This window comes from Equus quagga, unplaced genomic scaffold, assembly GCF_021613505.1.
Source record: "Equus quagga isolate Etosha38 unplaced genomic scaffold, UCLA_HA_Equagga_1.0 73442_RagTag, whole genome shotgun sequence".
Lineage (NCBI taxonomy): Eukaryota > Metazoa > Chordata > Mammalia > Perissodactyla > Equidae > Equus > Equus quagga.
The window spans coordinates 8,727,796-8,746,304 of record NW_025802777.1 but is presented as its reverse complement, the minus strand read 5'-3'; the positions used below and the strand labels follow the sequence as shown (position 1 = coordinate 8,746,304).

The 18,509-nt window shown below is 49.4% G+C and overlaps 2 protein-coding genes across 4 annotated transcripts; one reads left to right on the top strand and one right to left on the bottom strand.

Annotated features, from left to right (window-relative positions):
* Window positions 1–893: 893 nt before the first annotated feature.
* On the bottom strand, window positions 894–12,828 carry LOC124234244 (potassium voltage-gated channel subfamily E member 1-like). 3 transcript variants are annotated; one of them, XM_046651486.1, is made up of 2 exons: window positions 12,787–12,828; window positions 894–4,037 (listed from the first exon to the last, which is right to left on the bottom strand). In XM_046651486.1, exon 2 carries the CDS (start codon window positions 3,997–3,999, stop codon window positions 3,610–3,612), a length of 390 nt encoding a protein of 129 aa, XP_046507442.1. In that variant the 5' UTR covers window positions 4,000–4,037; window positions 12,787–12,828; the 3' UTR covers window positions 894–3,609. The 3 variants fall into 3 exon arrangements, with proteins under 3 accessions (XP_046507442.1, XP_046507443.1, XP_046507444.1); XM_046651487.1 differs by lacking the exon at window positions 12,787–12,828 and adding an exon at window positions 12,238–12,641 and having other exon boundaries at window positions 894–4,051; XM_046651488.1 differs by lacking the exon at window positions 12,787–12,828 and adding an exon at window positions 12,238–12,452.
* Window positions 11,516–12,703, top strand: LOC124234388 (uncharacterized). The gene is made up of 2 exons (XM_046651749.1): window positions 11,516–11,588; window positions 12,174–12,703. The coding sequence occupies exons 1-2, from the start codon at window positions 11,516–11,518 to the stop codon at window positions 12,701–12,703; spliced, it is 603 nt and encodes a 200-aa protein (XP_046507705.1).
* Window positions 12,829–18,509: the final 5,681 nt, after the last annotated feature.

Below are 18,509 nucleotides of genomic sequence, written 5' to 3'. Positions count from 1 at the left end.
AGTCTTGTGGGAGGCTCAGAAGCCTGATTTGCATATAGAGAGGGGCCACCTCTCCAGGGCGGCCTCCACAACTAGTTCCAAGAGCCTGAGGAGCAAAATCAGAATTGTAGTCTGCTCTTTTTCAGCGACAGAGGGAGGGGTCTGGCGTCCGAATGGGAGAGTCAGATGAATGGGCTGGTCTCAAGATGCCGGGTGAAGACAGCTTGAGGCAGCATCTCACTGTCAAGCTGGACCTGAGTGTCCATTGGCCAGGACCACAACTGGGGGAGTGCAGCAACTGTGCCTGCTTCTGCCACCGAGACGGGGCAGCCCTTGCTTTAGATGAAGGGTCCCCTCCAACTCTGCTTTCTAGCAAGTGTGGCCTGGGGCTGCCCAGGAGCTCTTATCTCTCCCTAAAGCAGAGGTTATAAATTGGTGGTCTTTGGGAGGAATTCAGCTTGAGGTCATACTTTGTTTGGCCCACATAACTTTTTTTTAATTGAATTAGTTGCCAACATTTAAAAATCAGGAGATTTTAAATAAATATTCCGATTCCTGGCTTATTTTAAGAATGCATAAGTTCATCAAGACTGTGCTGCATTCCCAGCTGGCTGAAAATGCCCGAGTTGAGCAGCTGTGGCAGCAGCCTCCCGCTTAGAAGCGGTGGGGGGAGTTCTAGAATCTGCCTCCATCTCCGTCTACCTCCATCTCCATCTGCCTCCATCTCTATCTGGGCTTCGCTCTGTTGCTTTCTATCTGTGGGCATCAGGGTCTCGATGGCAGAGTTTAACTCTCCACAGGCAATCTTACTTCCTTATTCCCAAGCCTCTGGGACCACCTCATCAGAGCCCCCAAGAAGTAACATCCACTTTCTAAAGGTATCGTAGTGATAATCAGACAACACACACCACAGCTCATGATAAAAGACTTTAATTTTTACAAATGAGATCTGATTAATTCCTCAAAAGTCATGTTGTCCTATCCCCTGAGCACATAAAATGTTAATTGAGATTCTGTCTTTAAAGAGCTCAGAACAGCACCTGGGCATAGCAAGCACTCTATGCACATTAAACCAACTTTTAAATATGATAATAAGCATTTGAACATTTGTGGCTCATACGAGGTCTGAGGGGTGTGGGGAAGTGAGCTGAACGTCTGGTCCTTCAAGGACAGGGAGGACAAAGCTCATGGGATCTCTCTCTGCCTTAAAAGTCGCAGGAATCTCGGTGGGGGAAAGGGAACTGGTGATAACGAGCCAGTCTGTGTGCCTCTGGGAATCACGTTGTGGCTCACATGCACTCTGGGTCCCTCGCCAAACCTGCGTTCCCAGCCTGCCTTTCCTTCAAAATGGACAATACATGCAGGGAACTCCCACAGGGGCCATGAGATGCCAGCAGTCATAACTGGGCTTCCGGTGGCCCAAGAACCCCCGAGACATTGGGCAAAATTGTCTATGTGCATTTTTCAGATGGGGGGATCAGAGCTTTCATTAAACTTTCAAAGGACTGAGATCCAAAGAACCAGTTATCTCTAGGACTATAGGAATCCATGCCGGAGCTCGGCTCCAGCGACGTCCCAGCCAAGCCCTGCCTCCAAGCCCCACAGAGGAATCGCTGTCTGTCACATGAAATCAGGACCGGAGTTGGACTGAGCCTGAATTGCCCATCTGAGGATGGCCGACAGTGCTTACATTGCTTTTAAATTTATATCCTGTGCAGGTTTTTAACAACTATGCTTTATTTAAATACCCCACGCTCTTCAGGAATCGGCAAGCCTTCGGGATGTCGCAGAGCCCTAACGCTGTAGATGGCAGCTGCAGAGAAAGGCTGAAGCCTGAGGGAGCACGTTCTCTGTGATGCTCCCAGGTCAGGTCACAGAATGAGGCTTTCTATGGCACCTCCCCCAGGGCCATCCACCACCACCCACAATCCCTTCCCCAGCTGTCGTCTGGGAGGGAAGTTTCTGGGGGAATCTTCTGTCTTATGAGGAGAAGGCGTGCTGAGAGGGAAGCACTGTCTCTGGGGTGAGGTGAGAGGCTCTGCATGAGGTTCCCATGGCTGCTGTAATTAAATATCCCAAACTCAGTGGCTTAAAACCATAGAAACTCAGCATCTTCCAGCTCTAGAGGCCAGAGGTCTGACATCAAGGTGTCATAGAGCCGTGCTTCCTCTGAAATGTGTAGGGGGGGTTCCTTCCTGTGTCTTCCGGCTTCTGGTGGTGGCCGACCATCCTCGGTGCTCCTTGGCTTGCAGTGACATCACTGCAGGCTCTGCCTCTGTTGTCACATGGGGTTCTCCCTATGTGTCTTTGTCCAGCTCTCACTCTCCTTCTAAGGACGTCAGTCATACTGGATTAGGGACCACCCTAATGACCTCATCTTACCTTGATGACATCTGCAAAGACCCTATTTCCAAAAAAGGTGACATTCACAGGTACCAGGGTTAGGACTTGAATGTGTCTTTTGGGGGAACACAATTCAACCACAATGGTCACATCACCTCAAAAGACCCTGCCACCTCAGTCCCATGTGTTGCCCCTTGTCCACACCCACTTCTTCCCCTGCGCTCTTCGGGTGGTGGGTGCCCCCTTCCCTCTGGTGGTGATAGCTGAGCTTCTTCCCTTTGGTCAGCAGGCTGAAGTGGAGAGTTTTTCTCCTGCATCTCAGTCCTGTAGGAAGTGAGTTCCTTCGAGATTGGGATGTGTGAGTTGGAAGTGTGCATGTCTGTGTGTATGTGTCTCTGTGTGCACGTGTGTGCCTGTGGGTGTGAGTGTGTGTCTGTGTGTATTTCTCTGTGTCAGTGTGTCTGTATGTGTGTTTGGCAGGGGGATTCATGAAGGGTGGGCACAAGGGAGGAATGGGAGGCAGGAAGGCCAGAGGAAGACAGAGCCACAGCAGTGAGGATAGAAATGACAAGGGCAGAAGAGGCAGTGTCCTGTGACAAGAGGGGAGTGTGTTTGTGACAAACGTGGAACTATTATGCCGTTGGTCTCAGACCCGTAAGGTAGGTATATTAATTATGATATTGATTCGGCTACTTTAACAGAAACCAAAATAACAGTGACTCAAGGAAGATTGGAGTTGGTTTCTCTGTCCTATAAAGTTGGAGCTGATGGGTGATCCAGGAAGGTAAGGAGACCCTGCTCCATGATGCTGCCCAGGGTCCCACACTCTTCTTGCTCTGCCACCTGTGAACATACTGCTCATTTCCAGAGTCAAAGCTGGCTCACCACTTCATCCATGTCCCAGCTACTGGAAAAGGGGAAAAGGGAAGTGGAGAATGCCTCCCTTCCTTCTCAAAGATATTGCACTCATCAACCCACTTCTACCAGCCAGAACTTCGTCATGTGACCTTGCTAGGTGCAAGGGAGTCTGGGAAATACAGCTCTTACTCTCAAAGGCCCTGATCTCAGGGATTCTGCTAAAATTAACAAGGCAAGGACAGATATTGGGGCACAGCTGACAGCCTATTATAGAAGGAGTGTGATTTTAGAGAAATAGTGTTATTATTCCACCCTTCACCCTTTACAAGAGCCCCCAACCGTATCCATATAATAAAGACTATAAGAGGCCTATGATTAGAAAAATCAGATTGTCAAGTAGGATTTGTGCAGTTTTAGCCAGTTGTGGGGTCATGATGAAGGGTCCATCTCAGGAAGGTATGTGCCTGGCTGTTCCACAGCCAGCTCGTTTTCAATGACATAACACGCCCTGTAGCTCTCCAGAATCCGGGACTGGAAGTACTTCTTGTCCTTCTCCTGCCAGGTGTCAGACTCGATGTACACATTGAATGGGTCGTGGGAGTGCTCCAGCTTCTTGGAGCGGATGTAACTCAGCATGATGCCCAGGGTGAAGAAGCCGAAGAAGCCAAGCACCATGAGAATGTAGAGTGCCTCAAGCTTGCCGTCCTCGTTGCTGGGGGACCTGCGGGCTGGGCTAGACGTGTTGCTGCCCTGTTGAACTGTCCCCTGCCACAGCTTGGCCAGAAAGGGCATCACAGCTGTGGTGTTAGACAGGATCATCCTGGGCTTCAATGTTCCACTGCTGGAGAGGGAACGTCCTGGAAAAGTGAAACTTGAAATCAAAAAGTATGTATTGGTCAAAAGCCCCATATATGCACACACACACACACACACACACACACACACAATTTTTTTAAATCTCATATAAGAGGGTGCCCTAACGTTCTCCTCAGTGCATGGGACATGCCATCTTGGAGCTGCACAACACCCTCTCTTGATTGATCAGTTGATCAATTGATTTCCTTTTATTTCCATTTACTGCTCCCACTCCCCACGACCACAGGGAACCGCCAGAATGAGTTCATTTAATATACACTTTGTGTGTATGTGTGCATTTCAGTTCATGTGCTGTGGATCAGATTGTGTCCCTTACGCTCAATTCACATGGTTGAAGCACTAACCCCCAATGTCACTGCATCTGGAGATAGGTCTTCAGGAGGTAATTAAGGTTCAATGAGGTCCTAAGGGCAGGACCCTAATCTGAAAGGCCTGTGGCCTTATAAGAAGAGAGAGCGAGATCTATCTCTCTTTGCCATGTGAGGACATGGCGAGAAGGCAGCCATCTGCAAGCCAGGAAGAGAGCTCTCACCAGAAACCAAACCCCTCTCTGCCCACTGTCTCCCACTGAATGGCTCACGTGGGCCGTGTGACAGTTTCCCATTACCTTAATCTGGTGTCACTGTCCCTGAATATCCATATAATGGGCCTTGGAATTGTAAAGTTGTCTCCAAGTAGCCCTGGAATTCTGTCAGGTGTTTCGTGTGCTCTGAAACTCCACCGAGGTGGCCTTGCAATCACTGATAAACTAAAACAAGTTTTAGTCATTTTTCTGTTTGAGAAAATGCTGGAAACAAAATCCCTAGGGCCAAGATGATGACGCCACACTCCAAACTCAACCCAGAAGGGGCCACTGAGAGCTGCTCAGACTTAAGTGGGCTTCCTCATTTCTCAAGACCTTCAAGGTAGCGAGTATAATGTACACACTCTTGGGGTGGCTGTTGGAACTAAGGGTAAATGGTATGTTTTGGAGCCTAGTTTCTGGCCAGAAAGGCTGCAGAAAGGGAAATTCCAATGTACATGGCCAGAGGCAGGTTGGCGCTCAGGCTCTCCCAGCAAGGATGGGGACTGTGACATCACACGTTGTCTTGCCCAGGACAAATGTCAGCCTCAGAAACCTACCTCCACTCCAGATTAGACCTGGCGCTACTTCTTCGTAGAATTGGCTTAATTTTCAACCTTATACTGAACCCAGCTGCAGGTGAAGATGAATGGCATCTCCCCCGTCCTCTTCCTCGACCCCTCCCTGAGATGGTGCAACTCAGAGTTCTATCACTGGTCCTCTCTGCTCGCTCTGTCCTCTCTCTGGGTGACTGCACTTGCTCCTTCAGGTTCACCCACCAGGCTCATGACCCCAGGCACCCTTCGGAGCCCCAGAGCAGCGTGTCCAATGACCTGCCAAGGATTCATTTATCTTTACCAGCCCCAGGCTCCTCAAACTTAACACCGAGCCCTCTTGGGGGAGGGTGCTCCATGCCTCAGTGAGCTGTGCAGCAGTGTAATCCCCCCAGAAATCCGAGTCACCTTCGCTGCCAATCCCATCAGTCAGTCCCCAGCTCAAAGGCCTTCCTTGGTTCCCCCCGATCTTTAGGGTGAAGTGCCCTGTCTTCAACAGGATGTCCGCCCTAAAGGGGAGAGGCCCTGCCTCCCTCTCCTGTTCCACTGTGCCACTTGGCCCAGACCCTCTGCTCTAGCCCTGCTGGCCACTTGTGAACCTTGTGCACATCATCACGTCCTTGCATGTCCCCAGCAAGGCTGCCCCTCCTTCTTGGCCCATGAAACTCCTAAATGGTGCCTACTCATGCTTTAAAATTCAGCTCAGCTCTCCCTCCCATCCTGAAGTCTTCTCTGGTGTGTGGGGCTGGGTTAGCACCACCCACACCACTGTCATCAGCTCTGTCCTCCCACCTGGTCCCCCACAGCCTCCCTAGGCCAGTGCCTGGCACACAGCAACACAGGAGCTGCCCATGGACTTCTTAACACCTCTTGATGGCTGGGGCCTGATTCTTCATAGCCACTTATCGAATTAACAGATGCCGATGAGCTGCCTTCCGAGCTTCAGCTCAACCCCTTTTCAAGAAGGACAACTGCCTCCCTCCCAGAACCACAGGCTCAGAGAGCAGGAGAGGAGGGGCAGAAAGTGTTCAGACGTTAGAATTGCTTCTCCTCCCCTGGTTAGGATTCTGGCCCTGCTGCTACCCGGCCACACGATCCTGGTCTGGTTCCTTGGGCCCACTCAGTCTTGTCTTTTTCCCTTCAGAAAATGGGGAGAAACATCACTGGCATTGGCAGCTGTTGGATCACTGACCAGGGACCTAGAGGGGCCAACATAGCGCGTGGCTCACAGTGGTGCACACTGAGTGTCCTCAGCGTAAGCATATTGGTTTTTCCACCTCTTAAGAGCGAGCAGCCCAGGGAGCTGAGGGTCTGGGGTTGGTGGTTTGGATCTTCCACGGCTGACCGCTGTGGCTCTTTCTGTCCCTTGCAGAGAAGCTGGTGGCGAATGAGAAACAAATGCGTTTGTTCCTTTCCTGCCATCTCCGGAGCTCTTGAATCTGTGCCCAGAGATCTGTGAGTGGTTGAGCTTCGCAAGTTCAAACAGACTCCCAGGTACGGATTCTTAGACAAAACCAGCGTTTTGTCTAAACGTGGTTTGTTCTAACCATGGGGTAGACAGGAATTTTTTGGTAACAGTTTCTTTCCTAAAAGCTGAGACCCATTGCTGCTGGTCTGCTGGAAATCACTCAAGACACGAGGCTTCTGGGCAGCTGAGCTTACGGAACACGACGCCCAACATTCTCTTTTTAAATGACTTGAAACCACTTATGAATGATAGAATCCTGCCCCAGAAAACAGACAGAACTTGAGCTGATAATACAATTTTTTTTCCAAAAACCCAAAGTCGCCACAATTGGTAAGTCATCCTGCTACCAATTGCTGTAAGAGTCCTTATCACTTAATGACCATGTGAGTCTGGAATTATGGCAGACAACCTCCCAACATTAATTGGTTTGAACCCATAGCTCCACACAGCAAGTTAACTTCAGGGTAACTTCTGCAATGAGTTCCCATTGGTGGGTTCCCTGAGAAGACCTGTTACTTAAATCCAGGTGGACTTTCTATGTCTGAAAGAAGCAACCAGAAACATCGGCTTTGAAAACCTGCCAGGCCAACCATCCTCAGCATTGCTGTAAGGCAGTGGCGCTCAAACTTTAGCATGCTGTAGAATCACCTTGTAAAAATGCAGACCGTGGGGCTCCACCCCCAGAGCTCTGGTCCAGAAAGTCTGGGATGGGGCCTAAGAATTTGCATTTCTAACAGGTTCCCAGATGATGCTGATGCTTCTGGTCTGGGGACCGTACTTGGTGACCTATTGGAATAACCTGCAGAGCTTTAAAAAAATACCGATGCCTAGGGGCCAGCCCGGTGGCGTAATGGTTAAGTTCACATGCTCTGCATGGTGGCCTGGGGTTTGCAGGTTTGGATCCGGGGCATGGGCCTGCCACTGCTCGGCAAGCCATGCTGTGGCAGCATCCCACATAAAAGAGAGGAAGATTGGCACAGATGTCAGCTCAGGGACAATCTTCCTCAAGCAAAAAGAAAAGATTGGCAACAGATTTAGCTCAGGGCCAATCTTCCTCACCAAAACAACAATAAAAAAATACCACTGCCTAGATCTCTCCTCCAAAGATTGTGGTGTTCTTGCTCTAGGTTCCTATCTGGCATTGGGACTTTTGAAAGCTTCCCACGTGATCCTAACTTGTAGCCAAGATTGAGGACCACTGGCTATGGCGTGGGACCTTAGGAAACTGACCAACTAGTCTTTTGTAGTGCAAGGTAACAGGAAGAATTTATAAGAAGAGAAACATGATTTAATGGCATAAATTTCAATCTAGTTTGTTTTTAAGATTTTGGGTTTTTTTTTTTTTTTTTGGTCTTACTTGTCGCTAATGTGATCTGAAGAAAAGTTGCAGGGAGAAATTAACAAGTCTTCACTGGAACCTCAGCTGCCCCGGTTCTAACTCACGCTGGCACCTTAAATTATAATGAGCCTGTCAGAGCTTCATGCCAGACCAGAAAAGTCAATTACCGCCTTTCAAATAACAATTCTGAATCTTTAAAAAAAAATCTTTTTCTTCCTTTATACTTAATTTATTGTATTGCTTTTGCTAACTGCCCTCTGTGCCCCCAAGGCCTGCATGCCGGGTCACATGGGGTTTCCATGTAATGAGTCTCAAAATGAGTTTGGCAATGTTCTCTTAATAGTCAGCCTGGTGTAAACGTCACAGAACCCAGACTTCAGGTCAGCCGGCGGTTTATATCCCATTCTCCAAGTTCACTTCCATTATTATGCCAAGTGCTGCCCCGTGGCCATGGTTTTAGACTCTTGGGCTCCAGTGGATTTGAGCATCAAGTGACCCCACAGTCTGGGCTTACAGAAAACTGGGCTCCATAGAGCTGAGCTGACATGCCCAAGGTCATGTCTCCTATCAGAAACACATCTACGATTTAATCTTCTCACCCGGGACTCACATTTTATTAGTACAGAAAAGGCAGTTCTCAGAGAGAACGGGTTGTGCAGAATAGAGCTGGGTTCTGTATTTAGGCTCAAAGGAACTGAGGAAACAGCCACTTGTGTCAGGTGAAACTGGGTCTACCCTATTGGGCACCAGCTTCTGACCCAAGTATGCCATCAAAGGTGCCCCCCGCCAACCCAGGGAGAACCACAGCCTCCTGTAGCATGCACAGTGAAGAGGGGCCTGGGGGAGGCCGAGGCAACAGGAACCAGGGAGGTCCAATGCCAAACACACCCACTTTGACGCTCAGCCTTGTGCCGAACATTCTCAAACTCTGGCCTTGTTAGGCTCAGATAGCAGGGGAGTGGGGGAGTGTTCTAGAAGTTTCTGCTTCTGCCTGGATTTGAGACTATTCACAAGGCATAGACACTGCCCCCACTGAAGGCTAGTGCAATTGTTTTCTTCAAAGCTTCAACCCAGAGCTGCTGGTCTGCTGGAAATCACTCAGGATGCGGGGCTCTGGGCAGTGGAGCTGAGCTGACCAGCTGCAAATGGGGACCAGCTGGGCCCCCACCACCCGGGGTTCTGTAAGACCCTGGCTGCGCCCAGGGGAGAGGGGGGCAGTGGGGACGTCACGCTGTTCCTGGCACACACCGCCTTCTGCATCTCTCCCACATGTTCCAGCTACGTCACCTGTCAGCACTGATAATAGTCTGAAGCTTTTAGAACAATTTCTCAGCGCTGCACATTTCTTTCTTTCTTAAGTATTCACTGAAGGTGATGCGAAGCTTATGGCTGATGCGAAGCTTTCTTGTAAGAGGGATAGGTTCTGGGGGTGAGCGAGGGAGAGGGGAATGTCAGCTTTGGACCCAGTCTGAGACAAACCCCAGGCTCCCCCAGGCCTTGGCTCCTTATCTGGGCAGGATGGGGATCACATTCCTGTCATTCCTAACAGCATTCTTTACTCATTTCCTCGAAAGAGCATCCAGTCTTGAAATGATCATTAGGAAACAGGATTAGGGTAAAAACAATCATGGATAAGCTTAATTTAGGTGAATATGATCTTATCAAGTCAAGAATTCCATTAGCCAACTTTCATTGGAAGCAAGTGTCAACTGTTTTCATCTTTATCACAATATGGTGTCCAAATTTGGGAGATATATTTACCTCCTGGCAGAAAAGCAGCCAGCAGGGGCCCGCAGACCCTTCCAGACAGTTAGCTGGGTCTTCTCACCTTCCCCTCTACCGGGAGGCAGCGAGTCACTAAGGTGGCCAGGGTCTCAAGGAGTCAGGGTGAACCCTGTACAGAGGCACATCTGACTGTCCCTGGAGATATGAAAGGGCTTTCTGCCACCTCCCTGCTGGACATGGGGTGTGGCTCTCGAGTCTGGTCATAGGACCAGAAGCTTCCCAGACCTCTCTGTGGGTGATAGAGTGGGGCTTCGGGGTGCAAATTTGGAAATGCAAACCAGTGAGCTGGTGAAAGAAACCCCGTCGAACTCAATATGGGAAAAAGGATGAGCATTTTGGCGCGGAGAACAGAAGATGGCAGGATTCTCGGACGCTGGGAGGGCAGCTGAAGTCACACAGACGGAGGGCAGATGGATTCTCACCTCCAGCAAATGAAATTAATTCAAGGAACCTCAGTTTCCCCATCTGCAAACGGACTACTGGCATCTACCCTGAGTGTGCCACAGGATTTTGTGAGGCGTGGGACAAGCCCACAGCTTTCCCGTCTCCTGCTTTTGCTATTCTCTTTGTGAGAGAGGCATGACCACCATATCTGCTTGTCAAAATCCTGCTGGTCTTCCAAAGCCCACTGCTACGCGAACCCTTGTGTGAGCCCTCATCTGGACATCCCCTCCCCTCTTTACCCCTCATAGTGCCTGTCTATACCTCTCATTCTAACTTGTATTGTAATAATTTGTAGACTGGTCTGGGCATTTCCTTCTAGAATCTCAGGAAAGTCAGAGACATGTCCTCATCTTGTCCCCACTCAGGACCCAGAATGCTTCCATACGGGTTTGCCGAATTAAATGGAAATGCAAAGAATTAGATTCAATATGACTACAATGAGAGCAAGTAATCCATAAAGTACAACACGCTGGAAATAAATTGCTGAGTAACCAGATGAAAACCTCTTTCAACATATTATGTTTTGATATAATAAAATGTAAACTATTTTTATTTGCTTTATCAGTACTATTTATTTTGTATATTAAAATTTACATTAATACAGTTATGTAGGTATCTGCAAGCCACCCTATTCTTAGAAAGATTGCAGGCGGTCAGCAATTTTTAATAAGACAGCATATTTTTCATCCTTCTCCCCCGCTTCCCGGAACCTTTACTCTGTTTTCCTTTCATCACCTCCTGATATGGTATAGTTTTCTTATCAATTGCGGTCATTGCTTATCGTCTGTCTTTCCCACCAAAATGTAAGCTTTGGAGGGCAGGCATCTTTGTGTGTGTTGTTCCCACGTAGCTCAAGGACTAGAACAGTGTCTGGCTCATGGTAGGAGCACAGGAAACATTCTCAGGATGCAGTCACTCGTGTGTGACTGAACAAACGTTACATTAACCACCACAATGGCCCGAAACCACACAGAAACTGTCTCCCCAGCTCTGCCTTCAGAGACTTAAGATGACGGAGGTGATCCCTCTGATGTCTTCAAAGTGAACTTTATTTTCAAAACAAGGCACTTTCTAATAGCCTGTCCAAAGCAAGACATCTCTGAATATTCTGGAAACTGAGAAGGCGGTTCTCAGATCCATCCTCAGCTCACCTCGGGCGAGCAGCCTGGAACAGCAGAGGTGGCAGAAGGCTTTGCCCCCGCGTTAGAAACCCGGAGATCGGAGTCAAGGGCTTTCTGACAACTCACTCATCCCACGGGAGTTAAATCAACGGTGGGAGGGCAGCAAAGGTCCCCACAACCACGACCATGATGACAGCCGTGACCATGATGACAGCTGTGGTTACTGACAAGGCCCTTGTTAACGGAGCTGGGAGAGTCTGTAAACGTGGGCTCAAAAGAAACTGTCAGTTCACAGGCAGCAGACTGAAAACCTGGGGCCCGGGGTTACACAACGGGATAGACTGAGCACACACACATGGCTGCTACTCCGTCAGATTTCTTCTAAAACTTCCACGTTTTCCCCAGTTTCTACACTCAAGATCAGATACCAATAATGTTCTCCGTGTCCCATGCCATTTCCCCTGGGAGATGCCAAGGCCCGAGGATCTTCCTGGTCACAAAAAGTTCCCTTTGAGGGCGGGTGTGTATGCGAGTATTGCCTGAGCTGGAGATCTTTGAAACTAAGTGGAGACCGGGGTCGGAGGCGGTTTTAGTTTTCTTTGGATGCTTTTAGGTATTTTTCAAATTTCCTACAAGAATGCCTGTAATCTAATAATAATGGAAAATGTTGTTATTACTTGATGGTGAGATGTTTTTCCATGCATGCGTTCTATAAGTGAAGACAGGCGGAGGGGAAGGAGGCGGGAGGCTGAGCCATCTCTCACTGCAGGGATCCCGGCGCCTCCTGCCTGGGGCGCCCGCTGCGCGCCCGGGGGCTGAGACCTGGTCCCTGGAGTCCCCTCAGGGTCTCCCGACTGGGGCACTCGCGTGCCGGACGAGGAGGCCGGAGGCAGGAGCCCTCGACTTACCGGGTTTGGGGCGCTGAGAGAGCGGCAGTGCAGCGAGGTCCGCGCTGGCCGAGCGCAGGGCACCGACAGCCGAGCCCCGGGGCGGTGCGCTCCGCGGGCCAGTGCGCGGCGCGGGGCGGGCGGGGCCTCCCGAAGCTCTTGGCGCCCCGCCCCGTCCCCGCGCTTCCCCGCCAGGATCGGGCCCCCGGGGAGACCTCAGTCCAGCCCTGGCGCACCCCGGCCCACCGGGACCCACCCAGGCCCTCCGCACCCTGAGCCCCGGGCCAAGCGCCTTGGATCACGCCGGGTAGGCAGGCCCCCAGAAAGTCCGTATTGGAACGGCCAGCCAGCCGGACAGACAGATCTGCCTTCCTGCAGGAGTTTGGGGCTGGCAGGCAAGAAGCTGGGGCCCATCCGGAAGACACCCTCACCCTCGGCCAAGCGCCGGGACAAACATCCCTTCAAACAGCTCCAAACAGTAGCTTAAAGACGCTCCAAACCCCAGCAGACTCCTTTTGGCTGCATCCCGCACTCTAGTTGTGGCCATGCCATCTATTCGGCAGAACTTACACAGCACTTGCTGACTGGCTCTCCGGCCCCGAGCTGGGGCTGTAGCTGTGGACCAGACAGGCTGGGTGACAGCGCGCAGGAGTCAGTCGCTGGAGCCACCCACGCCTCGGCACCCGCGCGCCAAGGCCCTCGGGGCGGTAGGAATGGCCTTTCCGGCCGCCAGGGGCGAACCGCGCGATGGCCTGCGTGACCTCCAGGCAAATTTCGCAGCTGCTGCCCACCGGCGTGGGAGGCCAGCATGAGAAGGCGCGATTCCCAAACGACAGTCCCAGGAAAGCTCCGGGGAATGAGAGCCAGAGTTCGCACTCTGCAGGCTGGTAGCCCAAGAGGAAGGTTCCTGACCTAGAGCAAGGTGACATTCTCTAGCGTCACTGCCCTCACCGTCTTCCTTGGCTCTTCGCTTCTCCTGGGACCTCGACCTCGGTATTCTCAAGGGAAGGACGCCATTGGAAGTTCTCAGACGAGTCCACTAGGTGTGGCATTCTAGGATTCTTAGTGACACTGGCAAAAGCAGAGCTGGCATTCCTCTTCACCATGGGTGCCGGTATAAACCCACACAGCCACTTTGGGAAGCCCTAAAACGTCCACAGCTTTGATGTGTGAAATCTATTCCATAGAAAGGATCTGAACCATAGAAAACCTTTAAGCATAGAAAGGTTCTTGGTAGTTTTACTGATGACAACGAGAATCTAATTGTTTTAAAACAGAAAAATGGTTAAATTATGGTACATGTGGTAGGATATTTTTCTACTTGGTGCAATATGATCTGCAGTCATTAAGATAACGTCTACAGGGACGGGCCCGGGGCCGAGTGGTTGAGTTCGCGCGCCCTGCTCTGGCGGCCCAGGGTTTCGCAAGTTCGAATCCCGGGCACGGACATGGCGCCGCTCATCAAGCCATGCTGAGGCCGCATCCCACATGCCACAACTAGAAGGACCCACAACTAAAAATACACAAGTATGTACTGGGGGGCTTTGGGAGAAAAAGGAAAAATAAAATCTTAAAAAAAAAAGATAACGTCTACAAATAGTTTACAACAACATGAGAGAGCCTTATAATGTTAAATGAAAAATACAAGGCCCTAAGTTGTACACACAGGATGTTATGCACTATTTCAAAAGACTGTAAGAAAACATGCCACTGTGTTAATATCGTGTTAGTGGTGGGCTAACATGGCATTTATTTTCTTATTTATATGATTCTGTTTTCCTTTTCCTTTTTTTTTCTTTGCAATAACTCTACATACTTTAATATTTGGGAAAAAATACATAAACTTTACCTGAAAATTCCCTAGATGCTGCCTTCTCAAGGTCGTGCTGGATGTATGCTGTCCCTTTTTGCCCATCTTTCCACAAAGGACTCCACCAGGAAGGAAAAATGGATGATGGATTGAAGCAAAAATGTTTGTCCTATCAAACGTATGTGTAGCCTTTTCAGTGACAACTCTTGGACCAGATAAACAGGCATGGGACGCCCAGACCAGCTGTGGAGGTCACCATCTCCCCTGTTCTGGGTGGAACAATGCCTACGCACCTGTCACCCAGTTATTGTGAAGACAGTGTGTATGGAAGTGTTTTCAAAAAGGTAAAATGTTATGGGAGTGGTGGTGTTCTTATTTCTCTTCCAGGTTCTCTCCATCCCACATATGATGCATTATTTTATTACGATGATACTGCCGTTGTCATTTCCTACTGTAACAGTAAGACAGATTTGCAGGTGAGAACAAGTGGATTCTGTTACTCTCGGTGAACTTGAAATGGTTTCTTCTTTTCTCTTGCTCTTCCTTCTCCTTCCCCTCTCTCAATCTCACCTCTTCCCATCATACAGGTGAGACTGATCCTAAAATAATCGCAACATCAACAGGGCCACAGCCCACAGAGCCCGTGGGTCATTTTTCTGTGGTTCCTCTACCTTCTCCATTTTTCTTGGTCCCTTCACTGGGGTCTGTCCCATGGGAGAGGGGTGGCAAACGTGGCCTGCTACTCCTCTCAGTGGGTTTATCTTCCTCTTCCATGAGCTCCCACCTCAATGCAGGTGACATCCCACCTCAGTGCAGGTGACATCCAAAGCCAGAGCTCCAGCCGCTTCTCATTCTCAGGAAAATCTCAAATCTCAGCTCGCAACTTGGATGCTTTGCTTGTGCTCCTAACCCTGCTCACATGCTGCTGGAGATGGAAAGGCCGCGTCACCAGAAAGGATGGATCTTCAGTGTAACCCACCCAGGATGCACTTACGGAGGCCAGGATCATGCAGACAGTTCTTTGCTCTTCCCTCTGGCTGCCGTTCAGTTGGTGTCTAGATGCCCCTACATTAGTCTGGGGACCTTCCCTGCCCTTTGGCCCCCTTCATTATTGCTTTTTAACCGCTCTACCCCCATGGCTTCTACTATACCAATGGGCAACTCTCACTTCTTACTGAGAAACACCTGGAAGGCAAGCAAACTTTCGCTAGTAGCAGCAGAGACTAACCTGGGCACAGTAGTATGCTAACATTATAATACTTCCTTCCCCTGAGAAGGACAAAGAGGAGGAAGGGCACTGAAGTCCTCATCCTGCCTCCCTGGTGACAGGTGAGGAGGTGCAGAATGATGGAAGAGAGCCCCACTCTGCCACGTGGGGCGTTGTCCCCCCACTGCTGTTCACAGCTCCATCAGCATCCCACGCCAATGGCTTGAGCTGCCTGTGTCTTCTCTGATGGCCATTGGGCTTTCTCAAGTCTCTTCTTTCCCCCTTCCTTGGCCAACATCTCCCCGTCTGATTCACTTGGTCGCAGGAGCTCTGCCTCAGTTTCCTCCCAGGACTCCTCTTTGGCTGGGAGTCCTTCACACAAGAGGCATCCTTCCCAAACTTTGCAGTCTCCTGGCATTCCCCTAAAATCGCCTTGAGGATTGCTCCTGTTCCAAAGAGAACCACCCACAGCCTGCTCAGGGCCTTGCAGGCCATTCCAGCTCCTCGACCTCATTTCCCACAGCTCTGCTCCTCCAAGCTTCCAGACCAGCAGAAGAGGCGCTCCATTCGCTGTGTACACCCCGCCTTTCACCTGCTCCAGACCCTTCTCCCAGGGCTCTGCCCTCATTTCCAGCTTTACAAACCACAGGTTGATAATCATCCTTCAGCTTGGGCCTTAGACTCTCTTGAATCCTAGATCTTCAGCAGAGATCGAAGACAAGGGGACACTGGGCTCTGAGCCTCCAGGCAGAGGGTCCATTTGTTTGCTTTAATTTTGAATTAGTTAAGATTAAAAACTTGAGAGCTCTTTGATGAAACACATAGATTTCTGGCTTCTCTTACAAAACTTGAGGGATCTAGAAACTTCACATCCACCTTTGACAGAGCAACAAATGGCTTCAGCCCCTTTCTACCAAAAGGCAAACTAGAGAGTTTGCCACAGGCCCCACCACTCTACATTGTCCTCCACAGGGACATGTGGCAGCCCCACTGACTGAATGTCTTGCCTGGTTCTGTAGGGATTGAGTTGGCCACTTCCATCTGAGGCCATTCCTTTCCCTGACAAACTTTCTGCAAAGCCCCTTATCTGGCTGTTCCCTCACTTTGCAAACCTGAGAACTCATTTCCTCATTGAAGTGTTTTTGTCCTGGCTAATTTGTTGTGTTACAAGTACTTTTCGGCTGGGTCAGACGTGTGTTCTGTTTATCCTTTTAGAGTAATGATTCTTAATTTTCTCAGTTGCTTCTTGGGAATCTGAGAAATGCTATAGTTCCCCCATCCCCACCCCAAATGCACACATGTGCAACATTTTACCTACAATTCAGGAGATTGATGAACCCCTGATGTGCCAGGTGATTCGTGGCTGTCACGTTAGAAGCTGTTGATTTAGGGCAAAGACTATCTTTTCCATTAAACTCAAGTCTGTAGTGTGGATTCTATGGGTCTCCACTGTGTATTGTGCTCAACAAATGCCACTCAATGTTTCCTGACGGGGGGAGTCCGCAAGATTGCCCATTAAAATAGTCATTAAGGGGCCAGCCCCGTGGCCAAGTGGTTACGTTTGTGCACTCCGCTTTAGTGGCCCAGGGTTTCGCTGGTTCGGATCCTGGGCGCGGACATAGCACCAATCGTCAGGCCACGCTGAGGCAGCATCCCACATAGCACAACCAGAGGCACTCACAGCTAGAATATACACTCATGTACCAGGGGGCTTTGGGGAGAAGAAGAAGAAGGGAAAAAAAGATTGGTAATAGATGTTAGTGCAGGTGCCAATCTTAGGGAAAAAAAAAAACTTCTACCAAAAAAAAAAAGGTTATTTAAGCTGCCTCTGGCCAGGCCTTGGGAGACGTCTGCACTAATTCTCGGCACCCTTGAGTCACCCATGGAAGAGGATGCCACTAACTATGGACCCATCAATTCAGGCATTACATCTGCCCTTGCATTTGGCAAATAACCACAACCTTAACCTTACTATGAAAAGAGTACATATCCAATTGAGAAAGCTTTTCCAAAAGAAATACCAGAGTTGTTTTTTTCACCCCCGCCCCTTTGCCTCCCTCCGCCCCTTTTTGTCCTGCAATAATGCTGTGCTGATAGGAACATGGATAAATTAATTACACTCTGGAATGTTATTTATGGCTAAGAAAGAACACTAAAGCTACACATACAATGTTTGACGTTTGAACACAAATATTGCCCTTCTGTTTTTTTTTAAAAAAACCAATCAGTCTAGTTTATGCAGACGTATGTATAATCCTTTTAAATGCTGTGGATTTAAAACACAGAGGTAACAGTACACTGGATGTTTTAGCTAAAGAACAAGGTGACACAGGAATGAGATTAGCATCTTTTCAGTAGCTTGCAAGTCTGATATTATTTTGGTGTACCTCCAATTCCTGATAACATAGAAGCACTGTCGTAGCCAAAGGGCCAGAAATGGAAGGACATTGGCAAGCCTGAATGTAAAACCAGTGCAAGCAGCCTTTCTGGGAAGGTGTGCGAAGGTCACTTTTTAGAAACAAGACTGTTCACCACCATGGTCGTGGCCTCTGTGATGTTTCAACCAGGACCCTGAGCCTGGTAGTCTGGATTAACATGTGTTGCTGCAGATCCTCCATGGGGATTGAAGGACCAAGAGAAGAAATCAGAGCTGGTGTCTGGTATGCCTCAAAGGAGGATGAAAGGAAGTATATTCTAAAGAAATCTTTAGAAAAGCCAATCCCAAAATACCCTTATGGGCAAAATTTGTAAACAGTCAAAAGATGTTGATGACAACCTTGATCTTCGGATTCATCCTTGTTCTAATTAATGTCCTAATTAACTCAGACCTAATTGAACTCAGACCTCTTTCCTTAAGATTTTTCTCAATAAATAAATTTCTCCTTTGATGACTGGTCAGTTCAATTCAGTGTTTATCGAGTTCCCACATGGGCAGTATGTAGGGCACACAATCTGATGTCCAATTCGCCCACCTTGCAAGAGTAGAGCTCAAATGCCCCTTCTCTCACCAACCTGACCCCTCCCCCAACACACACAAAGACTTTCTGGAAGAAGTGGTCTTCTCTCCCTGCTGGGGACCACTGCACAGGTTGCAACAGCACCCAGGTGTCACCTTTCATCTCAGCCCTCTGTACCCTTCTGTTCTCAGGACCGTTCTTCTCTGTTCTTTTCTGAAGCCCCCATCAAAGCCCATATCAGCTTTTTCCAGGAATCTAACAAGAGCTTCCAGGCTGATCTCCTGGCCAAGTCTGGCCCTCTTCATCTGTCCTGGTGTGG

Excerpts from the sequence above, each read along its gene's own strand:
- LOC124234244 (XM_046651486.1), bottom strand. The coding sequence starts at position 3,999 with ATGATCCTGTCTAACACCACAGCTGTGATGCCCTTTCTGGCCAAGCTG.
- LOC124234388 (XM_046651749.1), top strand. The coding sequence starts at position 11,516 with ATGATGACAGCCGTGACCATGATGACAGCTGTGGTTACTGACAAGGCC. Across the intron at positions 11,589-12,173 it reads TAACGGAGCTGGGAGAGTCT|GGTCTCCCGACTGGGGCACT; the intron begins GTAAACGTGGGC and ends GAGTCCCCTCAG.